General features: G+C 45.4%; 2 protein-coding genes and 2 long non-coding RNA genes across 4 annotated transcripts; 2 read left to right on the plus strand and 2 right to left on the minus strand.

Moving 5' to 3' along the window:
- Nucleotides 1-653: 653 nt before the first annotated feature.
- LOC127330744 (uncharacterized) lies at nt 654-1527 on the minus strand. The gene is made up of 3 exons (XR_011751169.1): nt 1065-1527; nt 901-976; nt 654-822 (listed from the first exon to the last, which is right to left on the minus strand). It is a non-coding gene; the product is annotated as an uncharacterized lncRNA (long non-coding RNA).
- A 633-nt stretch (nt 1528-2160) lies between these two features.
- Nucleotides 2161-5206, plus strand: LOC127329515 (uncharacterized). Its single transcript, XM_051356023.1, has 2 exons — nt 2161-2400; nt 2480-5206. The coding sequence occupies exons 1-2, from the start codon at nt 2161-2163 to the stop codon at nt 5204-5206; spliced, it is 2967 nt and encodes a 988-aa protein (XP_051211983.1).
- Nucleotides 5207-7385: 2179 nt separating this feature from the next.
- LOC127336619 (uncharacterized) lies at nt 7386-8894 on the plus strand. Its single transcript, XR_007873430.2, has 2 exons — nt 7386-7809; nt 8518-8894. It is a non-coding gene; the product is annotated as an uncharacterized lncRNA (long non-coding RNA).
- An 849-nt stretch (nt 8895-9743) lies between these two features.
- LOC127336618 (protein NUCLEAR FUSION DEFECTIVE 6, mitochondrial-like) lies at nt 9744-11599 on the minus strand. Its single transcript, XM_051363452.2, has 4 exons — nt 11385-11599; nt 11183-11307; nt 10855-10901; nt 9744-10103 (listed from the first exon to the last, which is right to left on the minus strand). Exons 1-3 carry the CDS (start codon nt 11534-11536, stop codon nt 10879-10881), a joined length of 300 nt encoding a protein of 99 aa, XP_051219412.1. The 5' UTR covers nt 11537-11599; the 3' UTR covers nt 9744-10103; nt 10855-10878.
- Between the last annotated feature and the right edge of the window lie 5589 nt (nt 11600-17188).

Here is a 17188-nt window from a genome sequence, read left to right on the forward strand (position 1 = left end):
TGCAAGCAAGTCGCCGTTGTATAGGACAGACAAGAAAATAGCAGTGACACGCATGCTTCCGCCTTTAGAAATGATCGTCTTCTTGGCCAAAGACGTGTAGACAGCGGGAAATGCAGAGTTCTTGGAAGTCACTAACTATGAGGCATTGAGGCGCATTCTACGTGCAGCCACGAGCGAACACACTTGTTACCAAACAGATCCCCGGCCCTAGAGGTGATGAGCAGACACAGCAGTTAGTCAAGGTAAATAGATCATGTTGGCTGTGTCTCAGTGTCTGGAAAGCCCCTTTGAACAGTTCCTCTAGAGTTGATTGCAAAGGTGAAAAAAGGCTGATGGAAAAGCCAAGGGCCTAAGATAAGATATTTAATTGCAACATCAGGCAAAGACAGTTATACTATTGTGGTAATCACACCATGTAAAGAGAGCACTGTAGCATTCAAAAGGGAAATCCGCTTGGATATCTCAAGACGTTATGGACTACTGTGTTTATTTTGATTCCCGTTATAATTCTAATTCTAACTAGTAGAATGCCCGTGCTTCGCCACGGGCCTTTAACGTAGTGTCAAATGCATAAGCGTGTAAATAATGCATGCAAATATTAAAGTATATAAAATAAATATATAATACATAAAATATTTAAAGATCTACTTCGCACAATTCATTTTGTAGAAGAGAAATGACTGAATACACTATTTATTAAAGCCATGGTCCGTTGACGCGTCTAAGGTATTCTCGCACGATCTCAGGAATGTTGTCTTCAACTTCATTAGCCTGATACTTGAGTATGTGTATCAGAAACCTTTTTCTTAGCTCGTAACCATCCTGCACAATTAGTCTATCATGTTAACATGAAGTTTTCTTCCCACCAAAAATATAAGATTGTGAACATAGAGTACTCACGCTGCAAACTGGATGAACAAATCTTTTACCATCCCATGAAAGCATAAAACTAAATACTAAGTATCCAGACAATTTTCTGCAAATAAATGGAACATATCATTATCTTGGTCATTAGAATGGCGATAAAAAAAAGCTGCTTGTAAAGATAACCTGAGAAAGATCACCTGTCGGGGCTTGTTGGTATTGGGATATTGTAAGGATATTTACGTGGCCAGAAATAAATATCGGAATTCCAGCCAGGTTGCGCTATCTCAAGAGCGTCATTCAGATAGAATGAACACCTTTGTAATTTTAGTTGGTACCTCTCTTCTGATAGAGGTTCAGAACATGGGTCTAAAATACATACACGACACTCATGTTTGTCGATGGTGAACAAGATGAAGTTGCCAAGAAATGCGTGTGGCAAAAAAATCTGCAAGTGGTGAGCATTAAAACACATAAATCATGTTAATAATGGAAAAGAGACCTAACTTACCATGTTGCATGATGATATATTATGGTCTATCCTAGGCCAACTATGAAAAAATGTTGCCAACTCCTTAATATCTGGCTTAACACGCTAAAGTGGATGTTTTCTACCATCGAGTATCACCGACTGAGATGAAAAAAAGGTTTAGAACCATAACAGTGACAACAAATACTACCTCCGTTTCAAGGAATAAGGCGCACGCGTATTCCAAGACGAACTTTGACCATAAAAATTGAGCAACAAAATCTTGATTATATTATATGTATGTAGTATCGTTGGATTCGTATTGAAAAACACTTTCTAATGATACTAATTTCATACAAACAATCTTTATCTATTTGAAGTAATTCTTGGTCAAACAAAAAGCTCGTAAAACGAGGGCGCCTTATTCCTTGAAATGGAGGTAGTATGCGATTATAATAACTTACACAAAATCTTAAGTCCATGTTATGCACGGGAGGCTCTATCAAAAATTGTATCTCATCACATGCCACTATGCGCACAGCCATGTTGAAACAATCCTTGTCAATTGGCTGGTCCATCCTGAGTATGTCCTGAATTTGCTTTAGAGTTAATCCTAGTGGATAAGGCGCCTATTCCAGCAATGGGCGGTCGACATGTACATAAAGATCGAGGGTTGCAGATTAAATTGGTTCAGAGAGCACCAGCCGGAGATACGTACCGACTTATATAAAGGCATTGTTGATAGCATCACGGCTGGGGAGACACGAGCAAGCGCGGTTGGCATTAGGACTGTTCTCCCGGGTATGTTCCAGGGGTGCTACAGAGACATGAAGAAAAGGCACATGGACGCCATGGCATTGGTGACGACGTACGGCAAGCCTGACGTCTTCCTAACGATGACCTGCAATCCTAACTGGCCAGAGATACAGGATGAGTTGTTTCCTGGCCAAACCGCGCAGGTCCGACCTGATCTTGTGGCCCGAGTGTTCAGGGCCAAGCTAGAGACCATGAAAGATATGCTGACTAAGGAGCATATCATAGGCGTTGTGAAGGCGTACGTCTACGTGGTAGAGTTCCAAAAGAGGGGACTGCCACATGCCCATTTCCTGTTGATCATGGATTCAAGATATAAGCTTGTTGTGCCAGAACAGTATGATCGTGTCATATCCGCCGAGCTTCCTGACAAGCATAAGTACCCTAGAACTTTACGCCATGGTCGTGAAGCATATGATGCATGGCCCATGCGGTGTGCTGAAGCCCAAGAACGTGTGCATACAAGAAGGGAAGTGCAAGTGCAGGTACCCTCGGGAGTTCAACAAGACCACCGTACAGGGAAAGGACTCCTACCCTCTGTACAAGAGACGAAAAGATGGAAGTTCAGCGAAGGTCCGCGGTCAGATGCTAGACAACAGATGGGTAGTGCCCTACAACCCTTACCTGCTGCGCATGTTCAACTGCCACATCAACGTGGAGGTGTGCTCTAGCATAAAGGCTGTCAAGTACCTGTACAAATACATATACAAGGGCCACGATCATACTTCGTTTAACATTGACATACCTGACGCTCAAGGTAACATTGACGATATCAAGAGATTCATTGACGCGAGGTGGGTTACTCCTCCGGAAGTAATGTGGAGGATATTCGGGTTCATTCTCTGCGAGAACTACCCGTCGGTCCTACAGCTACCGCTACATCTGGAGGGCATGCACAGAGTCACATTCAAAGAAGGAGATGACCTGAAGAATGTTCTTGCCAGTGATGGCGCGGACAAGTCTATGCTGACGGAGTATTTCAAGACTAACCGGGACCGCGACGATGCAAGACATATTCTGTACAATGACTTTCCAGGAACGTTCAGATGGCTATCAACAAAGGTATGGCAGAAGAGGAAAAACCGGGTTTTCCAAGTAGGACGAATCGTGTCAGCCAATCCTGCCGAGGGGGATCGGTACTTTCTAAGGGTGCTTCTAAACCACGTAACAGGCTCCCAGTCCTTCCAAGACCTGAAAACAGTTGACGGTGTGCTATGTGATAACTTCCGGCAGGCCGCCGAGAGGAGGGGTCTCATCGAGGCCGACAACACCCTCGACCAGTGTCTTACTGAGTCAGCCCAATGGGCCATGCCAGTCTCGCTCAGGAGGCTATTCGCGACAATCTTGGTATTCTGTGAGGCCAGCGACATACGCGGTCTATGGGATAGGCACCTTAAGGATATGTCTGATGACTTCAGGCGACGTCACACGTGCCCTACCGCGGTGGAGCAGGAGGTGTTGCTTGACATCAGGGGCATGCTGCAGTCCATGGGCAAAGACATAAAGTCGTTCCCTCTTCCGGACATTGATGATAATTATGACAACACGGAAGGGGAGGCGAGGGAGGTCATTGAGGAAATGGCTATCGTCGTTGATGAACACGACAAATCTCTTGCGTCCTCACTGAACACCGAGCAGCTGAGGGCATATGACGAAATATTGGCCGCAGTCGACCGACACCAAGGGGGTGTATTCTTTGTCAATGGTCCTGGAGGCACTGGGAAGACCTTCCTGTACAGGGCATTGCTTGCTAAAGTTCGAGGTGAGAAAAATATCGCAGTAGCCACAGCGACGTCAGGTGTTGCTGCTTCCATCATGCCTGGAGGTAGGACCGCCCACTCGAGATTCAAGATCCCACTCAACATTGATGCAGAAGGGTCATCGTGCAACTTCACCAAACAATGTGGGGCAGCCAAGCTCCTAAGGATGGCTTCGCTCATCCTATGGGATGAGGCCACAATGACAAAGCGGCAAGCGGTTGAGGCGCTGGACAAGTGCATGCGCGACATCATGGGCCGACGGAACCGGCCTTTCGGGGGCAAGACCGTCGTGTTTGGTGGAGATTTCAGGCAGGTGCTTCCTGTTGTCAGGAAAGGGAGCCGAGGTCAGATAGTCGAGGTTACCCTACGGAGTTCGTACCTCTGGAAGGATATGCGCCCGCTAAGGCTTGTCACCAACATGAGGGCGCATAACGACCAGTGGTTTGCAGATTACCTATTGAGGGTAGGAAATGGCACCGAGGAGACAGACGAGGAAGGCAACATCCGACTCGCAGAAGATATATGTGTGCCTTCGACAGACAACGAGGTCGACGACTTAGAGAAGCCAATCAACCATGTGTTTCCTGCCCTGAACCACAACATGACGGATCCTGGTTACATGACATCTCGAGCAATCCTCTCCACCAAAAACGATAACGTGGATATAATAAACCGACGTATGATAGATCGTTTCCAGGGAGAGGAGAAGATCTACCATAGCTTTGATAGTGCAGAAGACGATCCGCATGGATACTACTCTCAAGAGTTCTTGAACGACCTGACTCCTAATGGTCTTCCTCCTCACACACTTAAGCTGAAGATAAAATGCCCTATTATACTGCTAAGGAACATTGACCCAGCTAGCGGGTCGTGCAACGACACAAGGCTCGTGGTCCGTGGGTTCCAACGGAGCGCCATCGACGCAGAGATCATGGTGGGACAACACGCCGGGGAGAGGGTGTTTCTTCCTCGGATACCTCTGTGCCCCTCCGACGACGACATTTTCCCGTTCAAATTTAAGAGGAAGCAGTTCCCGGTAAGGCTCAGCTTTGCCATGATGATTAACAAGGCGCAAGGGCAGACCATCCCGATTGTCGGCGTCTACCTACCGGAGCCAGTATTCTCTCATGGTCAGCTGTACGTGGCGTTGTCCAGAGCCACCGCAAAAAACAACATTAAGATCCTCGCCATCAAGGACAATGGAAAGGACAAGAACGAGAAATCAAAAAAGCGAAAAAGATCCGAGTCCTTAGTAACAACCACAATGAATATAGTTTACAAAGAAGTCCTAAGCGGTTGATGTCGCTGGTTGCAAACAGATTTCTTTCCTCCGCCCTGCCTACCTGGGTATGGAGGTGGTTCATAGATCTTACGACTTCTTTGCTATCATTTTATATGATACATGTGCACTACTACTGGCAATTAATTTATTATTTTTTAGCTGCTGCTCTTTTTCGGCAAACAGACTTGATACATGTGCATCTGAAATGATCGCGTCCGGGCAGAATCTGGACAATAGTAACGTTGCTTACTTGTGAAATGGATGAACACAAATACATGATTATTATCAACCCTTTGAAGAACCAAACACCCAAAGGTGTACGGTACCTATTTATTTAAACAAATTATGCTTGACTTTCCAAAATATGGGAATGGACTTATTAAAATAAACAAAATGACTTCAGAGCTAGAACAAACCTATGATAAGTGATGTATTAATAAAACACAGCTAACATACTGGAACACGCACAGGTCGCTAACCAGTGTTTGTAAAAGCGCATGCAATTATTTGCACATGCAGTCCAGGTCGCTGCCCAATTTTTGGTGCCACGGGGAGTTGGTTAGTTCAGGTCGTCACCACGCACATAGATAGATAGGATTTTTTTTTGAGGGATAGATAGGATTTGTTAGTTAGGTAGCAACAGTACCTAAAAAACCTCCTAGATAGTTTTGTTCGATAGGATTTGTTAGTTAGGTAGCAACAGCACCTAAAAAACCTCCTAGATCTAATGGTGTGGAGTTGTTTGTTGCGTTGAGATAAATCATCTTGGATAGTAGACGTGGGGGGTATTATTGTCCATCCTGAAAATGTGACACCAGGCATTCTCCAGTTTGCTCTTAATAGTAGAGATATCTTTTCTCTCTAACTGAACAATCAACAAGGTTTCTGAATATTGGACAGTAAGGACAGTGGGCAGACACAGACCCCGCGAACAGCTATTCTTCTTCCGAGAGGACAGAGTTTCGCTGTGGGGAGAAGTGGACTGGCTGTATGCACCCCCAACGATTACAGCAAGATCGGTACCACAGGGAAAATGTTTTGGAGTGCTCCCTCTGAAGTCTAAAGGACCCTGGAGATATGCAAAGGTCGCTGTTGAACAGCGTCGCATCGCTGTCCCGGCTATGAGAATGCACGAAAAAATGCTGAGACGGGCATACATGGCGGGGTCTCCACGTGAAGGAGAGAACAGTGGGGTTGTCGAACTAGGAGAAAAAACATTTGATTTCGTGCATTTTCATGTGTTCTAGTTATGGACGCCCAGTTTCTGTGGGAGCTGTGAACAGCAGCTGGTGCCAAGCTAACTGCAGAGCTAGCTATGGTGCACATAGATTTTAGGCGTCCAGGAAAAAAGCACTTAAGATCGTGTATGGACCTGTTGGAGCTGACTTTTACGAGCACTAAAAGGTGAAGGAAAAGGGGTGCAAGAAAACTGACCTTCAGATGGTTGAGTGGCATGCATAGATAAGCAGCAGTAAGCAGTGCGTCATGTGCGCTGAAAGTCACAGAGCTAGAAGCAAGCAGTCCAGCAGACCCTCGATGAGCGTGTCCAACGGAGAGCATTCAGGATCCAATCGATCTGGCCGTAACACCACCAGAGCAAAGGCTGGCGTACCGTATCCTGGTGGTTCCTGAAGAGCATGGAGGGAAAGGCGATGATGATTCCGATCTTGATCATGCGGCGCCCCGGATGCCGGGCAGAACCTACGGTCTGGAGAAGGATGCTGCTCGCCACTGGAGAGGCAGTCGACTAGATTTAGCAATGTTGGAGGAGCGCCGGTGCCGGTGCCGGTGCCGGTGCGGTTGCGGAACGTACTGTACTGAGATGATGATGGTGGTCGCCAGCTGATGGCACACGGGTAGCATGCACAGTGGTCGGGTGGTGGACGATGCCATGGAGCCAGTCCGGGCCCGGCACACCGACCAGAAAGAAATGGCCGTACCAGACGGCGACAAGCTTTACTGCTGCAGAAGCACATCTGCAATGGAGATCAAGCAGCGACCCAATTATATGGAACGGAATTTTCCGGAGCGACGCCCGGGCTGACGGACACGGTGCGTCCTGCGCAGGCGTTTAGCGAAGACATGGGTGGCCGATCGGCACCATCGCCGGCCGGCATTTCGCCGAACATGTGGTACGCGCACAAAAGAAAAACAGTGAGTGAGCTAAATCGTGGTGCCGCAGGTGAACCCTTTAGGCCTTGTTCGGCAGGGGTGGGTTTTTGAGTTTCGGAGTGTCTTACCCGGCCCAATTTGAATCCACTGGAAAACACCTCTGGACCGTTCGGTAGGCTGGGATTGGGGTGTTTCAGCCCGATTGACCCTCCCGATACACGGCGGGTTACGGCGGGTTGGGGGTTTTCAGAAACGCTTGCCCCCACTCGCGTTTCTACCTCTTGGCGAAGCGAGCGACGGCCCGGACCTCCCCTCGCGGTGGCGGCGCCGACCAACGCTGCCAACGACGCCGGCCGCTCCACCATATCACAGCCAGAAAGCCTGGAACTCCTGCACCTCCTTCTTCCCATCCCGCAACCGGCCGCTCCTTCTTTTCCGGCACCGCCGTTGACGACGCCGCCGAGATCTCTCCGCCGCCGCCGACGGCCGCAGAGCTGGATTTCTCATACGTAAGTACTGTCCAACTTCTTCCACTCCTCTCCCCTTCCACTGCTAGATGCGGACATAAGATTGATGCCCCTGTGAGATCCAGATCTTGATCTACTTCTTGACCTAGTTTTCTTGATCCAATTCTTGATATGCATGTAGTAACTAGGTTTCTTGATCTAGTTCTTGATATGCATGTAGTAGTTAGTTTGGTCTAAGTACTTGTTCAATTAACAGTATGGTGTGTTTTGAGTCCACGGTGGAGTGGCGTTGAATGGTTGTATGGTTGTACGATCTGTTTCCTGCTGATGCATACCTACCCTGGCTCAGTTTATTTGTAAACATGGTATCATCAGGTTGTAGTGTATATGGTAGCAACAGGTTGTAATAAACATGGTACTACACATATAGCCTGCATCTGCTAGAGTAATCAGGGCGTGCACATACTGTATGTGTCTCATTCCCTTGATGTATAGAGGGTGGAGCCCTACTGAAGATACAACAATTCATTAGCATCTGCTAGGGTAATCTGGTCGAACACAAACTGTCGTAGGTGCTGCCAGCCGTCACCTTGCATATGCGGGCATTTATTTCTTCTGAAGTCATATTTTCTATGTAAAATCATTGGTGTTTTAAACAACAATTAATTCGATTTTTTTTTGCTTAGCCTGATATTAATAGTATGGTTTATACATGGTTAACTTGGTGTTTCTCTTTCCAATTATCATCAGTATAAGATAATGGGGTTGCTATTTTTACAAGAACCTGCAAGAAGGATTGAGTGAGCTGCAACAGAAGATTGCCTTATTCTCAGAATCAAATGCTATGGTATCTACAAATGTGCCAAAAATTGTGAGATTTTCATCAATGTTGCTGCTAGGCATTCATTGTACAAGACCTTCCAGTGCTGACTTGAATTGGCAAACTTGTACTCCCTCCGGTTGGATAAAATTGACAACAAGTGTATGATTAGGGAGCAGTTTATGTACTTATTATGTCTGCGTCGATTAAACACGACCAGAGAGAGTAATTAGTGTTTATGTGCAAACTACTAGACATAATTCTATACTAATTGTTTGTACGGAAATGAATTTGCCTTTTCAATGACCGGAACCAGTGTCGGATGATGAGGATGTCATTGATGATCGACAACTACTGATGAGATTGTTGGCAAAAGCTTTCTCCAATATATAGAAAAAAAAGAGACCCTTGGGCGAGCACCCAGTTGAAGATGCAAAATGACAAAATGAGCTTTAAGTTCTTGTTGCAAAAATATTAATAAGTTATGATGATGTCATATTCTGAGTTCATGTAATGCCTCTTGAGATACTGTAATTGCATAAAAAATGTGGCTGATATGGTGCCGAATTTGTAGTGTAAAGATTTAGTTTTTATTGTTGACAAAACTGATCGCTATGCAGATGAAAGTCTGATTTTTCTATCCGTGCGTGCCGAACAGCCGTAGCTGGGGAAGGGAATTAATTGGCAAGGGGATTGAGGTGAGGAAGTGGATTGGGTGAAGGGGGTGATTTCACCCAAAACCGGTGGGGTAATACACTGGAAAACTCATTAAACCCCCTGTGCCGAACAGGGCCTTACGAGCGGAAACCACAGCATGATCCCATGGCAGAGGCCCAAGCAGCTTGTAATAGCTCTTTTTTTTAAGAGAAGCTTGTAATAGTTAGAGATGATAAAATGATGCGTCGCGTTGAGGATGAGCTGAGAGGGCGACCCCAGGGGACACGGAGGAAGAAGGCTGGATCCGAGCGGACTGAATGGGCTTCGCGTTTGAGGCATGCGGGGTTGGCCTTGTAAATTGCATCCGCCTCATGGACCCTCTTAGGTAAAATAAATGCTGATGTTGGAAGCGTTGGGCCTAAATCAAATGACTTCCTTTATCTCTTTACTATGGAAGTGGCAAATGAAGCGGCACTAGACAATCAAAACTGAGCTGCTATAAAAAAAATTAGACAACTGAAAATGATTCAGAATGGTATTTAGTGCACTGCACCATACAGATCACCACCAGTGCATCACATATTTCTTATTTTTCTGTAAGTAAAGAATGGTTGCTAGTTTCTATGCTAGATATTTTAACCGACATGTTCATCCTGCGATAACCAGGATACTGGTCGGAGCGGCGAGGGGAAGATGAAGTAAAAGCAACATCTACATTATGCACTGAGCCAACATAGTTCAGATGCTCAAAAACCAAAGTCCTTCTCTTGTTAAGTCATCCAGCAGGATGGGATGGCAGAAGAACTTGCAGTCTCCATTCGGGGGCAGGCCAGTACTATCATTCTCCGTCATACGCAAGCTGTTACCCAACATAGAAAAAACTTAGCACAATTGACGATGAGATTTAAAAACAGAGCTAACAAAGCCAACAATAGCAGAGTATTTCATAGCAAAAAAAATGTCCGTAGCCTCTCTACAAAATTAAAGGTCAAAAGTAAAAGGCACAATTTGGTTGTTGCGTCTACCCGTCTCTGTTCAAACATATGCTTTCTTCTTCTGTGGGGACCTCCTTCTAACTCGCTTTTCCTATTATGAGTTTATTATGACACGAGACGCGCATCTGATTTGCCTTACTAGATAGTATCGTATACACACACAACTAGCATCATTCAGTATTCAGTACTATTTTAAACATTTTGTTGCAGGGCGATTCTATAGCATTTTGGGATGTAGAAATAGCGTTTCAATGATTTGTCGAATGTTGGGCGGGTAAGTCGTTCAATTTCAAAACACTAGTCAGTTCATTTTCTCTACTTTAATGCTTACAATTTTAGGTGAATGACTTGTAGTAACATTTACAATTCTACTGTTTAATCCGCCACGGCACAGTACAACACTCCTTATAAATGAACTGAAATGTAATGGATAGCCATAAGCAAAGTTATGATTTAAATTCTTAGCTGCATTTTTACTAAGAAAATTCGATATACATTGCAACAAGGCCATGTAAGACTTTAACCGGTGGTTTCGCTAGTCATCATCTAAGACAAACTAAAGGACAGAACATCCAATAACATTTGAAGACAATGGTTAAGATTATTAGCTGTCACCTTAATTAACCAAGTTTTATTCTTTCAGCATCCAGTTTCATCTTGTCCTGCAACACAAGAAATGAAACGAAAAAGTCTGGTTAATCAACCAAACTAAAAGCCAGAGTGTGGAACAAATCATGGTAAAATGGCCAGGAAGAGAACCTATGGTTGAACTAAATCATTCGGACCAACCAGCGCTAACCAATACATGTGAACTAGTAATTCTTGTGCAGAAATTGAGATGCCAGATTACTACTGCTAGTACAACGTTGGTGCGTAATCGTAAACAGTAATAGGAGAGTAGAATATGCCAACTAAACAGACATTTGAAGAGGAGATAAGGTACCTTGCGTCAGCCAGCCGGCGACTGGTTGGCCAGGCACCGCGAGCATCGACTTCAACCGCGCGGCGGCCGTGGCGCTGTGCAGCGGCAGCAGCGACTCCAGGCAGAAGCTTGCCTCGACGGGCGACCTGCTCGCGCAAACAATGGCTATCACAAACCTGCCGCATGCCAATCTGATAAGGGCATGGTTGGATCTTGTTGGTACCTAAGGAGGGGGCGAGGGGGCGCACCCAACGCGCGACGGATGGAAGGACGCGAAGCCCCGGCCCCGAGGGAAGAAGATGATCTCGCCGGAGCAGCAGCGCGGAGAAGAGAAGAGGAAGAACGGAGCAACGACCTGGCGCCGGCGCCGGCCATCTTGGATCTTTTTTTTTTGTTTGCCGAGATGGGTCTGGAGGAGGAGCGGAATCTTTCTAGGGTAGCTCTGGCTGCTCCAGCTGCAAACAGATCCAGGCCGTCCATAATTTGTTTCAATATTTGTCTTTTTTGTAACAAATCAAAGTTCTTTTTTTTTTGCGAAGGAACAAATCAAAGTTCAAAACCATAAATTGGATTTCATTAATTGTGAAACTACTTTTTAACAAATCTAATGTCACTCTTATATTTCATTCCTATCAAACTATCTAGAAAACAAATTAAGACTATATGAGAAACGATACTCCATCTGATTTATATTAAATTGACTTAACTTTATCTACTCCAAGACCAAGTGGAGTCGACAAATATGTCTAGATACATCAGTACCTAGACCAAGTGGATTCAATCAATTTGGATCGAAGGGGGTAATTTGTTTTCTTCTAATAGTAAATATAATAGAATTACTAATTTAAATTTAGCTTGAGTATGCTAAAAGATATTGATACGGTTAAACAAGCGTATACCGGAAAAAGTTGATCTTGGATGCATATACTTCTGGCATTGGAAAAAAACATAAGCTACCATAAAATTAGTTCAAATAATTGCTTTGACCAAAGAAATACTTGCAAGAAGTAATCTAGCGACCATAAAATTAGTAAAGTAGCACAAGGATGATCCATTGACAAGTCTACATGGACACCTTTAATACTCTAGAATTTATATCTGCTTATAACTAACCATATACTAGAAACCTCTAGCGTTGTATCTTTTAGATCAATGCTTTATAGATCTCTAACAAGATTAACTATAGATTAAATTATATGCAAGACACCGATAAAAAATAATTCGAGGTGGAGGGGCGTGTACTTTTGTATCGTTTTACTTTTCTCTACCTAATAAGGTTTTGTTCAACCTTTTGATGAGCAACTAATTTAGAACCCAAAAAAATATGCCATGCAACCATTGTTACCAAATGCAATTTTTATATATCAGACAATATGATGTAAAAGTGTATATTAGTAATATACAAAAACATAATCAGTAGTTAGAGACATTATTATGTGCTTCATTGTGTGAACTAAGTGATATAAAATATGTAGGTTGAATTACATTTTATTAGTAATAACTATGAGATGTATAAAATTTTAGTATAAAATGTGTGTAGTGCTTCTGCATTTCACTCTGATAGGGGGGCAGAAGCAGCAAACGCTGTGATGAGACTATAGGTTTTTATGCCGGTCTTTACAAATTCATACCAATTCCACAGTTTATAGTCTTGTGCAACCATCAGATAATTTATTGAATAAGAAGATGAAAATATCATAGTTAAATAGATAAGCAAGAATGTTTGGTGCTACATCTGCTATTGGGACGGATGAAGAAGGGCATACTATTTTAGGTGGTCTAGTTCCTGTTGAGATTTTGTCTACAACTAAAATTGTATCTGCATTTAGGATGTCATGCAAATGGATCAAGATTAGTATGATGTCGGTTTAGATTGCATAAGAAGATTGACCAAGACATGTTCCAATCACGTGAATTGTTTCCTTTTCCTGTTGGTAATTTCCAAACACTAGTTTAATTAGGTGAATCACTTTTAAAAGCTTTCTCTTATTCTCTTATTTTATAGGAGGAGACATGTTTTTATTTTTGGTATGTTGGATTCGTATTAAATAAGCAGCCCTAGATTTTCGTTCGAGCCAGGTTGGGGTACATATACGAAGATAAGCCTTAAGTTAGGAGGCACCAAAATACCTATGTGAGATAGCAGTGGAGCACCATGCACTGGTACTCCACTGGTAAGTCTGGGGAGGGGGTGGACCCATCACAAAAATAGCAGTGGCTCATGTGTGTTCTAGTGCGCCACTAGTAACAACCTTAGTGGTGGCGCACTTCTTCCTGGTACACCATTTCTACATAGCAGTGGCGCAACTTGTAGTGATATTGTGGCTAGATCTTTTTTTATTAGTCTACATGTCTTAAGGTGGTTGTTGTGAGACTGGGTTATAGGATAGATAGTCACACTATTAAGAGATGCTTTCGATTGGATAACTTAATCGCATCGTCTTAGGTAGCTCAATCCTTTGCATATTTTACATTTTTTTATTTTTGTTGGTTCTTCGTTTTTTCCGTGTGAGGTTTTTGAGCTTGTTTCTAGCTTTACAACATCATAAAAATGAAATTCGTATGTATATTTTTAATGCGTTTTCGAGTTTGGAGGTTTTACCGGTTTGCCTTTTGTAGAAAGTTACAACTTTCATCTTGATATTCTTAATTAATTGTTGGACTATGAAGTTTCTATGCATAAAGTTGAAGAGCTCGTTGGAAGTTGTGGCATTTTTTTCGTAAGGGCGGTTTTTTTTGTCAGCAACATCCAACATATAGGTCGGCCCGCCAGGTTCGGCGCTGAGTAGGCTAGCGTATAGGTCTGCCCTCCAGGTCCGGGGCTGAGTAGGTCGGCCTGGTGCCGGGTAAGCTTCTGGATGGTTTTCTGCAGCACCCGGTTGCTAGTCCGGTCCACCAAGTGTGGTGTCGGGCTGCCCGCCCCCTTGGTCGGCCCAGCCAAGCTATACACCGGGTGGCTCGACTTATCCCTCAAACGGACACTTTTCTTGAAGGGGTATAAAAGGGGTCTTCTTCCCCATTGTTTCTAGGGTTCTTGAACACGTTTTTTTACCGCCATTGTTGAATCATTTGAGCTTCCTTCCTCTCCCTTCCCTCTTATGCTTCTTGTAGTTTTTTGAGGGCTTTGAAAGAGGAGATCTAGATTTACAACCTACGTCAATTCATTCCTCTTCTAAGTGAGGGGAACTCTTGGGATTTAGATCTTGCGGTCATTGGTTGACCTCCACCATTATTCTTCCTCTCTAGTTCCTTCATAGCATTTATTGCTTTGGTGTGATTTTAGAGAGAAGGATTTGTGAACTTTTTTGGTGTTGTTTCTTTGCATCCTTACATAGTGTTGAGCTATATAATATGATTAGTTCGACTGTGTTATCACCAGATTTTGGCCAAATCAGGAGGTGGGCCGTAAGAGAGATGGGCTTGGAAGATTACACGTGGATTATCTCTGAAGCGGCCTTGTGCGAAGAATTTGGGCTAGATTGCCCGTGTATCTTTAATTATGGTAGATTTCATCTTAGATTGGAAGTTAGAGTTTGTATCGTGTACGGTGGGGATTATTCCCACGATTAGAAAGTCCCCTGGACTATAAATATGTATCTAGGGTTTATGGAATAAACAACAACACACGTTCAACCAAACAAACCAATCTCGGCGCATCGCCAACTCCTTCGTCTCGAGGGTTTCTATCCGGTAAGCGACATGCTGCCTAGATCGCATCTTGCGATCTAGGCAGCACAAGCTCTACGTTGTTCATGCGTTGCTCGTACTGAAGCCTTGTTGATGGCGAGCAACGTAGTTATCATAGATGTGTTAGGGTTAGCATTGTTCTTCGTATCATATGCTATCGTAGTGCAACCCTTGCATATCTAGCCGCCCTCACACCTATCTCTGTGTGAAGGCACCCCGCTTGATCATTATTTGGTAGATCTGATCCGTTACGATTGCTCCTTGTTCTACAAGGATTAGTTTAATATCTGCAATAGTTAGGCCTTACAAGGGGCTGGAGGATCCAGCGGCACGTAGGGTGTCGTTCGTTAGTCCTAGACAGGATGTTCCGGGGATCAACTTCGTGTTGGTTTTTAGGCCTTGTCTAGGATCGGCTTACGATCACCGTGCGTGGCCGCGAGGCCCAATCTTGAGTAGGATGTTCCGATTATGCGGTGAAAACCCTAAAGCGTCGGAGATCTCATTAGCTTTATCTTGATCTAGCAGGACCACCATATATTCGTGCACCCCGTACGAATCATGGGTGGATCGGCTCCTTGAGCCGATTCACAGGATAACCTGAGAGCCGATCGAGGCTCTTATTTAATGTTTACGTGTATGCCATGCAGGAAATTAAGCGAGGCATCCCCATCACCTTCCCGACTGTATAGGTCAGGTGGCACGCCCTTGCACTCAGCATCGGACGTGTGACCAGAAGTGCTTTGCGGGCCGTCGCTCGGAGGGACCTCAGCCAGCCGCAGCTCTAGGTTGTTCCCGGCTCTACAGTGTTGACCGTCACTGCCCGCCGGTGGGTTTTGGCAGTCAACACATTCTGGCACGCCCGGTGGGACAAGCTTCTACATCAACCACATCGCCATCTACATCTGAGATGGCGGACGGCACGCCAGTCACCTACGAGGAGCTGCCCGACGAGCTCAAGAAGAGGTATGACGAGATCAAAGTCACCCTCGAAGCCGACCTCATCGGCTCTTTTCAGAGAACCCGTTCCCATGGCATCGATGGAAGGGGTTCTCACCGCAAGGTGCACTCGATGGGATAGACCTCTCGCCCCGTCGGAGGAACGCACCAGGTCCCTGCGGGCAGAGATCAACTACTTGGTGGCTCACTCGCTACACCGTCACTCTGAGAACCTGGTCAACACGTTGGAGCGTGTCGCTCTTCGCGTGATCCAGGAGATCATGAGGCACCAGTACTCGCCGTCAGGACCAGCCCTCGGGACGCATCAAGGGAGTTGCCACTCCAGTCCCGTCCACCGCTGCCATATGCGTTGGCAGCACCAGAAGTGCCGGCTACACCGGCATTCGTCGTCTACAAGATTGGTGGTGACCCTAGTGACTACCAGTTCTTGCCCGAGGCGCCCAAGGAGATCCCTCAAGGGTACGCGTGCACGTATGTGCCAGATTGTGGCAACTGGGCACTCACAAACCAGGCCACAACATCAGGGACTTCTGGGAGAACAGGAGGAACGTCAGCGACAGACCTTGAGAAGCAGACGTGGCTAACTAAGTACGCCACCCCGACGAACCTCCCGAGCTCAGCTCCTGCAGTTGGCTCAGAGCTGGAAAAGTAAACATGGCTGGCTAAGTACGCCACCCGGCGAATCTTCAGTAATTCAACTCTGCAGCCAAAGACACGGATCAGATCGGTACCATATCGAGAGACCAGTTCGGCATGGTGCCGAAAAGGAGGGCAATCGGCTATTCCAAGCCGTACCCCGACGACTACGAGATGATCCCGCTGCCACCTAAATATCGGCTCCCTGATTTCTCCAAATTCAGTGGATCAGATGGCTCCAGCTCCATCGAGCACGTCGGCCGATATTTGGCGCAACTAGGACCGGCTTCAGTGTCGGATCAGCTACGCGTGAGGCTCTTCTCACAGTCCCTCACGGGATCGGCTTTTGGATGGTATACCTCTTTGCCACCAGACTCCATACGGACTTGGAAGCAGTTGGAAGAGCAGTTCCATATGCAGTACCATTCAGAGGCTTCCGAGTCTGGCATTGCCGATCTAGCACAATTACGTCAGAAGCGCGGAGAAACTGTGATAGAGTACATCCAGCGTTTCAGGAATCTTAGGAACCGATGTTATTCGGTTCGTATAACTGAAAAAGAAGCAGTCGAGTTGGCAGTAGCAGGCCTTGCAACACAGCTCAAGGACATGGCCTCCCAAGCAGATTATCCCTCATTGGCGCACATGGTTCGTAAATCACAAGATATGAACAGCGCCACCCGGACTGTACCAAGATAAGTTCAAGCGTGCGTAGTCCTGGTCGATGCGAGAGGAAGACGAAGTTCCCGC

Source organism: Lolium perenne, chromosome 2, assembly GCF_019359855.2.
Source record: "Lolium perenne isolate Kyuss_39 chromosome 2, Kyuss_2.0, whole genome shotgun sequence".
NCBI classification, from domain to species: Eukaryota; Viridiplantae; Streptophyta; class Magnoliopsida; order Poales; family Poaceae; genus Lolium; species Lolium perenne.

Coding starts and splice junctions, on each gene's coding strand:
- LOC127329515 (XM_051356023.1), top strand. CDS start 2,161: ATGAAGAAAAGGCACATGGACGCCATGGCATTGGTGACGACGTACGGC. Junction 2,401..2,479: donor TGAAGGCGTACGTCTACGTG/GTAGAGTTCCAA, acceptor TTGTTGTGCCAG/AACAGTATGATCGTGTCATA.
- LOC127336618 (XM_051363452.2), bottom strand. CDS start 11,536: ATGGCCGGCGCCGGCGCCAGGTCGTTGCTCCGTTCTTCCTCTTCTCTT. Junction 11,308..11,384: donor CCCCCTCGCCCCCTCCTTAG/GTACCAACAAGA, acceptor TTGCGCGAGCAG/GTCGCCCGTCGAGGCAAGCT. Junction 10,902..11,182: donor CGCCGGCTGGCTGACGCAAG/GTACCTTATCTC, acceptor CTTGTGTTGCAG/GACAAGATGAAACTGGATGC.